This window comes from Schistocerca gregaria, chromosome 1, assembly GCF_023897955.1.
Source record: "Schistocerca gregaria isolate iqSchGreg1 chromosome 1, iqSchGreg1.2, whole genome shotgun sequence".
Classification (NCBI taxonomy): domain Eukaryota; kingdom Metazoa; phylum Arthropoda; class Insecta; order Orthoptera; family Acrididae; genus Schistocerca; species Schistocerca gregaria.
In genome coordinates, this window is record NC_064920.1 from 12,826,440 (window position 1) to 12,840,438 (window position 13,999).

At 41.4% G+C, this 13,999-nt stretch overlaps 1 protein-coding gene across 2 annotated transcripts in view; it reads left to right on the forward strand.

Moving 5' to 3' along the window:
- The window catches only part of LOC126326117 (serine/threonine-protein kinase NLK), a 384,109-nt gene that overhangs the window by 339,524 nt on the left and 30,586 nt on the right, over positions 1–13,999 (forward strand). For both annotated transcript variants that reach the window (XR_007560592.1, XM_049995567.1), the window contains exon 7: positions 6,742–6,930. Coding sequence is in view for 1 of the 2 variants with exons in the window: in XM_049995567.1 (XP_049851524.1) it covers positions 6,742–6,930 (189 nt within the window). In the remaining variant the exon portion in view is untranslated. The remainder of the gene's footprint in view (positions 1–6,741; positions 6,931–13,999) is intronic.

The window sequence follows — 13,999 nt, forward strand, 5'->3', positions numbered from 1 at the left end:
CTGTGACCTCTACTTTTGCTTCAGTTACGTCCATCCCCCCCTCCTCTTCCCAGCCCCACCCCATTCGCCCCATGGCTTCAGCCTCCACCTCCTCCTCTATCCCCCACAGTACCCATACCTTCGGGTGCTCCCCCTCCTCCTCTTTCGGCAGCTGCCAGTACTGGTGCTCCCTCCCAGGACTCCTCTTCCTGGCACCCCCGTCCCGAAAGGCGATCTACTGCTCCACATTGGCAGCATGAACCGCAGCCGGTGAGCGCCAAGATTGCCCGTTGTAATTCCGTGCCTGCCCTCACTGAAGTCTGCCCTTCTCTTCCTTTCCAAGAGAAGAAGCAGAAATGCAGGGACAAGGGCAAGGCCCCTTTGGTGCTGCCTTCCCCTCCTACAGTCAATGAACGAACAGTCTGACCCCAGCTATATGGATATTACCCCGTCCTTATCGGTGACAGATAGCGACTCGGTGGCGTGACCGACTCCGATCCGATCACTTCCACTTTGGACTCCGGCTTGAGAATCCTCCAGTGGAATTGTAACGGATATTTGCGTCCCCTTCCAGAGTTGCAGCCCCTTCTTTCTTTCTACTCTGCTGCTTGTATTGCACTCCGGGAGACCCATTTTGTCAATTCTTATTCACTGACCCTTCATGGGTTCCACTCTTTCTGTCGGAACCGAATTGGCCCCTTGCGGGCTTCTGGTGGTGTTTGCACCTTAGTCCGCAGATTCCCATCCATACCACTGTGGAAGCCATTGCTGTCAGGGTCCATCTGACCACTCCCATCAGTCTGTAATCTCTACCTCCCACCTGGCAGGCCGCCCACATCCCATGCCCTCACCACCCTTTTTCAACAACTCCCTTCTCCCTTCCAGTTATTAGGGGACTTTAATGCCCACAACCCTCTTTGGGGGAGTCATATGACTACTGCCCTGGGCAGGACAGTTGAAGCTGTTCTGGCAGAGCTTGACCTCTGTTTACTAAATGCAGGCACTCCCACACACTTTAGTGTGGCGCACGGAACTTTCTGAACCATTTACCTCCCCATCTGTAGTCCCGGCTTTCTTCCCTCCATTGAGTTGGGTGTCCATGATGACTTACGTGACAGCGGCCATTACCCAATTGTTTCGGCCTTCCTTCAGTGCCTCTCGCTCCATCACCCTCCCAGGTGGGCCATATCTAAGGCTGATTGGGGTGCCTTCTCCTCTGCTCCCATCCTCCCTGTATTGCCACACGACAGTGTTGATGAATCTACTCAGACATTGACTGCCTCCATCCTTTCAGCTGCTGTTTCAGCAGTCCTTTCTTCTTCAGATTCCTCCCCCTGAAGATGGTTTCTTGGTGGACTCCGGAAATTGCTGCAGTCATAAAAGACCGCCGCCGTGCTCTTTAACATTTCAAGCGGCACCCTTCTACTGCTCTTCTTCTGGTCTTTAAACGACTCTGTGCCCAGAGCCCACTACCTAAGCAAATTTCAGAAACAGATTTGCTGGGAACAATATGTAGCTGCCATAGGACCCCACACCCCCTCTTCAGAAGTCTGGGCGAAACTCCGGTAAACTTTTGCCCACTGTCCTCCCACTGAGGTTGCAGGAATTTCTGTACGTGGTGTTGTCTTTACAAATCCTGACTTTGTGGCAGAAAATTTCGCTCAACACTTTGCTTGAGCTTCAGCATCGGCTCAGTATTCGCCCACGTTCGACCTCCTGAAAGAGTGTTCAGAACGACTGCCTTTGTCTTTTTTGTCTCGCTGCTCAGACCCAGCCCCATTTAGCGAGTGGTAATTTGCCAGTGCCAGCGCACTAGCCCTTTATCCTGACACGGCTCCTGGACCGGATCAGATACATAACCAAATGCTCCAACCCTTATCGGTGGCTGGCCAATGTTGTTGACCCTCTTCAACCGTCTGTGGTGTGAGGGAGTATTTCCTACCCATTGGCAGGAAAGCATTGTTGTTCCGGTGTTGAAACCAGGGAAGCCGCCTCTTCAGTTGGATAGCTACTGTCCAGTTAGCTTTACTAACACCCTCTGCAAGCTCCTTGAACGTATGGGGAGTCAGCGGCTGTTTTGGATCCTCGAATCTCGCGACCTTTTGTCATCAACTGAAAGTGGTTTTCGCTGTGACCTCAACGGTGGATAACTTGGTGCACCTAGAGTCTGCTATCCGGTTGGCTTTTGCCCATCGGCGGCCAAGACTTGTGTCGTGTATTTCTGCCGTCGCTGTACAGTCCAACCCCATCTGGAACTATTCCTCGATTGCCAGCACCTCAAGGTGGTGGACGCATATCGCTTCTGGTCTGGTCTTCGATGCCTGGTTGACATGGCTCCCTCACTTTCACCAGCTGAAGAGGATGTGCTGGTCCGTACTCAATGTTCTTAGCTGTTTGTGCAATACCACCTGGGGTGCCGAGCGCTCTGTTCTCCTTTGATTTTATCAAGCGTTGGTCCGGTCTCATTTAGACTATGGAAGCCCTGTCTGTGGTTCTGTGTCACTTTCGATACTGCAGATACTAGACCCCATCAACCACTGTGGGGTCTGACTTGTGGCTGGTGCCTTCCGGACTAGTCCCTTCTCGCAGAGACGGGGTTTCCGCCACTGCAAGTTTTGCGCCAGCAACAGCTGGTATGTTATGCGCTCCGCATTCTCTGCACCCCAAAGCACCCTTATTATGGTCTCCTTTATTCAGACACGGAGATCGCCCTGCCACAGTGGCGACCACGATGTGGGCTTACCGTCGTTGTCCTCATTCAGTCGCTCTTTTCTGAGCTGTAGCAATTGCCTTTACCACCTCTCTTCTCCACTCGCACACGTCCCCCTGCATGGTGCGTCTCTCAGCCGCAACTCTGTCTTGATCTCTCAATCGATTCAAAGGATTCTGTCTGTCGATGGCTCTTCGCCACCAGTTCTCCTGTCTCCTCAGTTCCTTTCAGGGTTCAGAAGTGGACTATACTGATGGCTCCACAGTTGCTGGCCACACTGGTTTTGCTTACATCTAATCGCGATGCACATAACTTCGCTCCTTGCCAAATGGCTGTAGTGTTTTTACTGCAGAATTGGTAGCCATGTTGCGTGCACTGGACCATATCCGCTCCTGCTCAGGACTATCCTTCACTATCTCTAATGACTCATTGAGCGGTTTGCACAGTATAGGACAGTGCTTCCCTCGCCACCCATTGGTCATCTCTATCCAGGACTCCCTTTCTCTCCTCGCTCAGCGTGGATGCTCGGTGGTTTTCATTTGGACCCCAGGTCATGTTGCGATTCCTGGCAATGAACTTGCTGATAAACTGGCTAAATTAGCTACTACCAGGCCATTTCTCGCTGTTGGCATTCCAGAAATAGACCTGCACTCAGCATTACGTCATCAGGTTTTGGGCCTTTGGGATGCAGAATGGAGCACTCTTTCTTTACTGAACAAGCTCAGGGCCTCTGTCGTGAGGACCCCCATCTCTGTCGTTGTGGATTGATGTTGACTGTGGCTCACATCGTATTGGACTGCCCCAACTTAGGCACCCTACAACGGACTTTTTAACTTTCCAGAATCGCTACCCCTGATGTTAGCTGACGATGCCTCAGCAGTGGATCTCGTTTTACGTTTTATTCGTGATTTGGGGGGGGGGGGGGTTATCGCTTTATTTAAGGGAGGGGCCTTCCACCTAATCGGTGAGTGGAGGGGATGGCAGGTTTTCATGCTCCGCCCTTCACCCCAACCGGATTGGTGGTTCACCCCAACCCTCTGTCTTCCCACTCCTTTCCTCATGGGGTCTGTTATGTCCTGAGCGTCTCTCTTGTCTCCTGTGCTTCTTCCTTCATGCCCCTGTAATTAATCAATTTCTTTCCCTCACCTCATCGCCTTTTCTTTTCCTTCCTTCCCTGTCATTAGTTTATCATTTTACAAATATTGTAGTTCCCTCTTTTAATGTGGGATTTTATCGGTTTTTGTTAATCTCAGGTCAGAGGGACTGATGACTGCGTAGTTTGGTCCCTTCTTCAACCAACCAACTAACAATCTAGATTACATTAATGTGCAGTAACTCAAACATTAAACAGAATTTTCCAGCATGTTGGATCCCAGATAACACACTTACACAGTACTATGCTCTTCTCGATACATACTGCACGCACAATATGATAGACTGGCCTCAGATAACTGAAAAGGCACCATGTATAAGTTTTATTAGTTTAATACCGAACATTTTTTTATAATTATTAAGAGCATGTATGTAATATTTAGCTCTGCCAAGTATGCACGTTTGAACTAATGTAAGAGGCAGCAAATTAGACTCATATCCAATTTGAACCTCAGATTCCAGTGATGTTGGCATTAGTCAAGTCTAATTATTGCTCAGTATGCTGACACAGTAAGTTGATCTAGATGGGACTGTTGCAGTCATCACAAGCCACAGAATAATCACTGGAGTTAGGTTTAAGTCGGCTTTCTTTATAGCTCCAATTCAATACGAGGATACTGTCTTTTGCAGGACACCTTAATAGGTGTCATTCCAGTGGCTGGATAAGAAAAAACAACCATTGCAGACTTTGAACAAAAGAGCTCTTCTACTACTTTGATGCTGGTTACTTTAAGTACAGGTTGTACACATATTAGCCACATTTGTTGTTCTGTAATAACAGGGTTATTGGGGGAGGTAAAGTTTGTAAGTGATATGCCATTTGACTTCTTATATTTCTGTTAAGGTACATAGTATAAAAGTTTTTTTAATAATACAATAACTGATTGTGTATGCCCACAGTTCCTCTGAATAAGGGGTAATGCTACAACTGTTGTGCGAGACGAGTAGTGAGAATTGTTTCGCTGTCTAGCAATGCAGAGCAGTGTGCAGTGATTTATGTATATTCTGATTGTGTGTATTACTTCCACTCACTGCATTAGTTACTAATTCTGTATTCCATTTAATGTTAATACATATAGTGGAAAATAAACCCTTCATGCAGGTTTGTGCACAGTGTCATTACTGATACAATAAGTGAGCTGCAGAAGGGTCATCGTAACTGTGAGGAACATACTGTAGGTGCATTGTGTGAGCAAGAGTAGTGCGTAGGGAGAGTCGGTACTCACCTGCTCACCCTTCACTTTGCAGCCTAAGTAAAAGATCAGAGATTGAATGACAGCAATGAAATGATTTGAGTATCTAGTCTTATTTAGAAGTTTCACTGTCACATATATTCTTTATTTTGCATTTTTGTTGTTTGGCACAGGATTCTCTGTATTTTACTGTGATAAAAGTATAAATCCCTAAAAGTGATGGATCAGATTTGTGGACACAGGCTGACAACTGGTGAAGCTTATGTTAGGCCATATAGAGGAAGAAAAGTTCATGAAAAATTTGGCATTTGTTTATAATTTTCCTTTGTAGGATCTGTGGTGGCCAAACGCAGCTGCCACTGTACCTTCATTGGGATCAAAGTTTGATCAGCCACGATTTTCTTTGTTTCGTGTGGAAATAGGAGCTAGAAGGTGCCAAATTTGCTTCATAGAGTGGGTGTTAAACAGGGTTTCAAAACCCTTTCAAATAATCATCAACAGAATTTCAACCACATTTGAATTCAGCTACCTATTTGATTATCTGTTGAAAGGAAAGTATTAGATTCCTAAAGAAAATCACCAAATTCGTATGGCTTTCCGTCGATGACAAACGCCGAAACTAATTATTTTATGAGTGTCAAGTGTTCTAGTTTATTCATGAACTAAACACACAGAGCAAGACTACTTTAGAAAGCTGTACAAACAAAACAATTCCACATATTAAGTTGACAACTGACTTGTATAATTGTACAACATGCACTACTACAACATAAGTAAAATTTCATTGATAGCAATGACATCTCTGTGCTTTGATAGTTTGTCTTTGTAAATATAATTGTTTGCTGTGAGTGCAAAAGTACAGTACACTACACAGCAGCTGTATTTACTCTGCTCTGTCCTATGTCAAGCAATGATTATTTTGACTTCTTGTAGTTTTTCTAGCACCAATGCACCTTTTGCATGCATAGAATAATGCAAAACAATGTTACGGTTTGTTGGGATTCACCAACTTTTTTCAAAAATAGTACATACTTCTTTCAACACCAGTGTAGTTGTGGAAGTACGATAAACTTACATTCAGGAGAATAGATTCTACACATCTGACAAAAAAGAAAATGAAGAAGCTATTTTGTACGTATAATCAAGAATAAACCATTTTGGCTGGTAACATTTTGAATGATTATATCAAGGCCTGTGAAGGCTAAAAGCTGTAGTGAAATGGACGCTTTGTACTTTGATGTAGCTTTCTAACTACAGCAAACATTACAGTGATTTTAAAGTCAATGAAACCCATTTTTTGAGACAGGTATGCATTTTGAAATTCTATGAAAGTGTATTTCCAAATATTTAAGAAACAACTGATAAAAATGTAGACTTTGCCCCCAGTTTAGCACATGAGAAACTGAATATGATTTTTACTTGTTCCTACACCTTTTTTTCTGAAGTACATTGCATGTGGAACAGTATAGCATGGGATTATGTATTACCCTAAAGGAAACGTAAATGACTGTAGTCATTTAACTGGAATTTCCTGTGTGACATGAGAGAGTAGAAAAATTTGAAGTTGGCTTTTGTGAAATGTAGTGTGAAATTGATCCCTAAGCAAGAACTTTCTTTGTTGATCACCTATTTCTGATAGTGTGCTCAGATTTTGTTACAGTGCAGATTAGATCAGATAGTTAAAACATGATTATTTCTGTCTTTCAGCTGGAGTTAATAACAGAACTACTCGGCACACCGTCGCTGGAAGACATGCGGTACGCTTGTGACGGGGCACGAACCCACATGCTGCGACGTGCGCCTAAGCCGCCCTCCATGGCTGCCCTATACACTCTCTCTTCACAGGCCACACACGAGGCAGTGCACCTGCTGTGCCAGATGCTGGTTTTTGACCCTGTAAGTAACCACACACTGTGAAAAAAGTCTATTAATGGAAATTAGGAAAGGGAAATTACCTTGTTGCAATTATCTCTGTATGATTCTAAATTGCCACACATACTCTGCATTATAAACTATTTGTGTCAAAGTAATATGACAGCCTAAGCTGAAATCCAACCAAAGTACGGTTCCGTCAACTTACGTAGTAGTAGTAAGATTTGGTGGAAAACTTTTTGCTGAACCATACGTTTTATAGTTTTAAGTAGTTATGGTGATTGTTCCATCAGCTGCTACCCAAGAAATGGTGGTTGAAATAACTTGTCATTATATTAATAATAATAATAATAATAATAATAATATTATAAATAAAATAGAAAGAAACTTCCACATGGGAAAAATATATTAAAAACAAAGATTCCAAGACTTACCAAGTGGGAAAGCGCCGGCAGACAGGCACAATGAACAAAACACACAAACACACACACAGAATTACTAGCTTTCGCAACCGATGGTTGCTTCTTCAGGAAGGAGAGGGAAAGACGAAAGGATGTGGGTTTTAAGGGAGAGGGTAAGGAGTCATTCCAATCCCGGGAGCCGAAAGACTTCCCTTAGGGGAAAAAAAAGGACAGGTGTACACTCGCGCACACACAGGCTTTAAATATGTGTGTGTGTGTGTGTGTGTGTGTGTGTGTGTGTGTGTGTGTGTGTGTGTGTGTGTGTGTGTGTGTGTGTGTACACCTGTCCTTTTTTTTCCGCTAAGGGAAGTCTTTCCGCTCCCGGGATTGGAATGACTCCTTACCATCTCCCTTAAAACTCGCATCCTTTCGTCTTTCCCTCTCCTTCCTGAAGAAGCAACCATCGGTTGCGAAAGCTAGTAATTCTGTGTGTGTGTTTGTGTGTTTTGTTCATTGTGCCTGTCTGCCGGCACTTTCCCGCTTGGTAAGTCTTGGAATCTTTGTTTTTAATATATTATTATTATTGTTGTTGTTATAGTAAGAGCAGTTATAATTCACCATTAAACCAGAATGTGTCTGCTTCGAAAACTAATTTTGAACAGGAAAGCAGATATTGTAAACAGTGAGGCAAAAGAAAAATCCTCGGAACAAATTGCATAGGGTAATCAGTTGTGGCAAAACACAAACATTAGGAAACTTTGATTAGTATTTACAGCTACACAGAGAAAATGAAACTATGTGATTTGTCAAAATTATAAAACTTAACAAACAAAACAATTAATTTTAATACAACTTTACAATATTTTGCTTATGTATATAGACTGAAGCAGCGAGTGATAATTTGTACCGAGGCTGGGAATCGAACCTGGTTCCCCTACTTAATAGGCAACTGCATTATCCATTAAACCACCTTGGCATAGCAGTTCACACGACTTCACTGAGTACCCGGCAAAAATCCTTGCTTGATCCATATTCTCAGTGCCACTCCAGTCTACTTTAAATTCCCCATTACACACAAACAGAATTGCTGAGGCTCTCGATATTGTGGAGTAGCACCTCAGCACAGATCGAATGTAAATGAGGCATATGGCCTGAAACACAGGTGAAGGTACTGATACAAATGAAATTAAACAATTTCAGAGACTTCACTAGTCTGTGTGAGAGCAGTAAAGTCTCTGAAATTGTGTCATTTCATATTTAGCTTACTTTTTAAATTACAGTCAATTAAATTGTGCTTACAGCTGTTAACCTTTGCCCATAATATTCACTTCATGGTGTTTTGCACTGAATGGATATAGATGTAGCCATTATATGTTAACAGATTTTATGAGGTAAAATCCAGCTCACAAGTGCAGTAACATTGAGAATCGTATGTCTGAAGGCAAGTTTTACCTTTTCTTAGACAAAAAGACACGCTACATGTTGAACACATCCACAGTGGCCTAACAGGAACAGAACGTGTGCTGCGTACTGCCTACCTTTTAGATATGGTCTGATTTGGCATGACCTTCCAATCTAATTTATTTGTTCACATGTGGTTTACGTTTTATGAGAGTTACGCTCTTCCATTTTTGACTTGAATCACTGCTGTGCACAGTAGCTTTGGCAAACAGTCCTTCATACAGTTTCCTTCAGACGTCTTTATTGTGAACTGCTCCATCTCAGTTTCTTTGTGGATGATAAATGGATTCACTAGACACACATCACTCAAGTGAAAAAAAGAAAAGGAAATAAAAAGAACCTATACCACCATTTCTTACTTTTGCAATCACAACAATAGTCTCCTTTTAGATGATCAATATTGACAACAAAATTCATACTCCTGTTACAGTTGGTCAGTTGAAGGGGGCATGCCACCACAGTACTTGACCCATCTTTTTGCCTCCTATTTACTCTTGTGGTGTCACTTGGCTCATGCACAGTGTAGATCAGGTTCACAGCTACTTTGTCCATCCACTTGTAAATTGATACCCCATGATTGCTGACTATTGTGTGGAAGATGTTCATTTCATCCTTTTATCTTCCTTAAGTTTTTGGGAGGAATTTACTTGTAGTGTTCACAGTTCCGACTGCAAACAATTTCTGGGATTTTAGTAGGATGAAGAGATTATAAAAAGTGAATAATTTTATCCATGGAAACAATATGAGTTTTACCATAAAGTTCTTCACATAAACTTGTCGCTACTGATGCACACAGTCCCACTTCAGACTTCCCTTTACTTATTTTTCCAGTATAAATTAGGAACCTCAAGTTATGTGCAGACTCATCACACAACATCTACATTTTACAGCCTCTTTTCACAGGCTTGTCCCTCACGTACTGATTCGTCGAGCTACAAGTGATGATTACATTCGTTATGCTGTCATTTGATTCTTTGCCATTTTCTTTGAAGCATGATAATATTATTTTATCACTGTTTACAAGTAGCTCGTATGTAGGGTCACTAGCAGTGTGTTCAAACAAACTTATCACTATCTGAGCGTGATGGGAAGTCCTCAAAAATAAGTTTTCAAATTTCATTATAACTAAGACACCTCCTAGCCATAATAGTTGAAAGTTGCTTAGCAGTGCTAACCTAGATTGAAGTAACAAAATTATGAAATGAATAAACTGGTTTCATGTAACTTGCTTAAGTTCATTAGTGTGAACTAAAATTATGTATGGAAATTCTTACTTGAAAATAAAAGTAGTGTATATGTGGCAAATTTGATCTTCAAAGTCTACACCAGCTCAATCAAGCAAAACTTCTGCAAACAGACAAACAGATTGTAAGTGACAATAGGAAAGCAAAATGTATAGTGTCCAGTTCCTTGCCATCTAGGGAGAACACACTCGACTCACTTGCCCAGTTCAGCCAAAAGGTAGTGGTGGTGGTGGTGGTGGTGGTAGCATTTGTAAAATGTTGGTGGGGATAAATTTTAGATGAGACAACTGGAGTGTAGCTTCACTGAGAGTTGTATGTAAAACTATATTACTCATATTATCTGATGTCATCTTGTATAAAACTCATGCAAAACTGTACAGAAATGGAATCTAATATGAGACCAAGAGAAATTTATTCATCTGCAACTGTTGAAAATGGAAGAGCAGATTCTTTGCCAGTTTTTTTACGAATGCCTGTCCATAATAAAATTTTTACTAAGTGCACTATTCCTGTTTATCGACATCAAAAATATGTACCAAGCTACCATGTGAAAAATCTATAAAAACTCAATATTGATACCCACTGCTTGCAGAGAAGCATCATATTTTCACTTATGGAGAGCTCTGAATCTGTGTAAATAACATCAAACTACTACGTCTAGTGACGTGAATTTGTATCTAATTTCTATCAGTGTTGAAAAGTAGAGATTTATTGTGATCAAATTGGTATGCATTGCCTTATTAGAGCTTAAATAATATGGAGCTGTTCCACCTATCATTCCTAATTAATTTTGCATGTGCTTATGTTGTACTTCTGGTACAGATTCAGACTGATAATTTACATAAAAACAAAGCAAAAGTTTAAAACCTCTCTACTAATACATTTTGAATAATTTTTACCGTAATAACTAAACCATATTGAGTTGTTGCTTGTGAAAAGGAGCGTTGAGCTATCGCCAGAAGGACTCGATTTTTCACAAAAACATAATAAAATTCAATACACTAGTCTCCTTGTCCCATCTCCAAACATTTTTTTAAAGAAAGGTTTAGAAACTGACTGAATGTGGCTGATGACTAACAATATGAAAGTGAAAGACAAGCAAAAATAGAAGGAGCTAATGGATCTGCTATAGTAGCAAGTCCACAATAAAACTGTATTGTGAGATCAGATTATGACCTAAGAAGGCAGTTGCCTAGTACAAAATTGGAGAAGTTAAGGAGAAGAAGGAAACATTTAATTTACATAAAGTCATTGCTTGAATTACTGAATAAAGTATAGTTTTCAACGTGGGTTGTATGTCCTTTGAGAAAGCTAACATGCAGTTCCATCGTCTGTGAAAAAATATTGGAAGAACTGATTAAAACATTTATTTAAAGATTTTAAGAGAATAATTAATTACATGATTTTATTATATTTTCTTCTAGGCTTCTAAAAAAAGTATTTTATTGTTTGAGATATTGTGGACTATTGTTGCAAGACAACATGGGGTAAATCTGTTATGTTCATACAGGAAGAAGATAATTCTGGACCATTCATATATGCACAATTAAGTGCACAACTCACAAATGAAACAGTTTTTGAATTTCAGGAGTTGCTGATGTTTCACACTAGTGTCCCCATTGCGACAAAATCTCAACAAATGGAATCTGTGGCTTCACTACTCATTGATAGGATTCATATTTGTCAGTGGCATTGTGAGGTATCACATTTCAGTGGAGTGAAATTTCATGACTTGTGGGCCTCCCTTCAAACAAAAGGAAATCTAAGCAATCTCATTCACTCGACCACATGCAGTTGTCGGCGCTCACCCCTGGCATACCAGAAAAGTGGCAGAGTACACAGCAGAATGGTGGAAAATTCTACACAGTGAGTGACCCCTGAGTTCTTTAGGCAATTCCTTGAACGATATTATTGGCATTATTCAGGGAAAAATCTTAGATGGCAAAACACTATATGAAGCTGAATTTTCTCCTTTGAGCCATTTTCTGCTTAATACAGCTCTGTCAACCAATGTGTTCGTATTTGAATACTGTTTAGTAATAAGGTGTTTATGCATGAAACATTTCATTTGAGCAGAAATTGGCTTGGGCATGTATTGATTTCCACATCGTTGAAAATGTTTCTTTGATAGTTCAAAGCCAAAGGAGCAAACTCAACTGAGACAGTGTATTTCTGTTCTTTAGAATAATGAGATTGGGTCTATGAAGTTCTGTTGGTTTTTGGCATTCTACCTGACAAACCTGACATTCACGGGTATTCATTTTGCCAATATTCTGTTGAGAACAAAAATAAAAAATGACCTGTGTTTGTAGTGAAGAACTAATATTGAAAAAGTTTCATTTCCATGTATTAGTGAGAAGACCTTTGAAATTATGAAACATCTCCGTCAACACACATTGTTTTCACCTACTGTTTTTTTGTGCTTCCCAGACAGTAGTGCTACCAGGTGTTAGGGATTTCCTTAAATTGACCCGATTGTAGGAAGGTCCAGAAACATTATAAAACTTCATACATAATACGACATTTTTTCACATATCTCAGTGCTTTATGACATTGTACCTCCTGATGTGTGTTTCATACAGTGATATTCCACAAACTAAACAAACATCATACAGTGATATTATTTTGTAGGTACATTCAGTGGCGTGTGTGGATACTGTCTTCAAAATGCGTTACGAACAGAGTTTGTAAAAATGAAGTACACTGCAGCAGTTAGTCACGAATCTCAGTGTTCGTGATGTCTTTCCTCACGAACTAGGTTGCTACGATACATACTTCTTTAGGTGCATTTCGCGGCCTATTTTGATACTGCCTGCAAAATTTATTTTGAATACAGTTAGTAGCGTGGCAAAACTTGGTAGATACCCTAATTTGTTAATGCAGAACTGATTTACGCTGGAAAAAAAAAAATAGTTCCAATTTTGGCCACCAGCTACTGCTGTGAATGCAAGAAAGACGTAAAGAAATGTTTGTAATGGATTATGAATGGAACGTGGACATGACATGCCGTATCAGTAAAACTACAAGATTGACAGTTGGTCGAGGCAGTTGCGGTCGAATTGCGCAATGTGTTCCTGCGTATTGGCCTTCACATCAATTAGAGACCAAATGTGCCCCGTATCAACCTGTTCTTTCACATATTCCCAGAGCCAAAAGTGTCACGGACTTGAATCAGGTGGTCTCGCAGGCCAAGCATCTGGAAAACCACTGGAGATAGCACATTCGTGGACGGTCGCATTACGGAGGTCTTTCACTGCTGAGTGACATAAGATGTTGCCCCAACTTGCAAGAAAAGAGTCATTTTCACACAGTTGCACTCTTCAGAGGCAAAAATCACATCTTGTACACGTTGATAACGTGCAGACATGCACGCTACACGTGATAGGCCTTCTAAGTGTGTTCTCTTCAAAGAAGAATGGACCGAGAAGAAAGGTGCTTGAAAATACACACCACACATTCACATACGAGGCGTGCAGTGGATCTTTGTGTACAACACGTGGTTTAACAGTAACCCAAATTTCCCAGTTCTGCACTTACCGTAGCATACAATGTAGCATAAAGTATGCGTCACCACTCCATAGAATATTGCACAGCCACATGTTATTGACTTCAATCTGTGCAAGAAACCTAAGAGCAGTTTCAGAACGTCGCAGTGAATCGTGAAGTGTCGTGTGCTGCAACGTCTGTGTTTTGTACAGGTATCAGTGTAAAAGAGACTGCAAAACTTTCTGTACCATTGACCACAGGACTGACAATTCTCATGACATTGCACGGGCACTAGCCCTGCTCAGGGTGTGTGTTGCACACTCATTTACAGCAACAGCAACAGCAACTTGTCATTAACTTCCAGTGGGGTAGAACGACTTCCTCTTCCAGATACAACACCGAGATCACCTGTTTTCAAATTTCATTATCATCTTTTAACCATTTAATGGCATTGGGCTTCTCCTCAGTTGTTTTAAGTTGGTGATATTCTATCAATACACC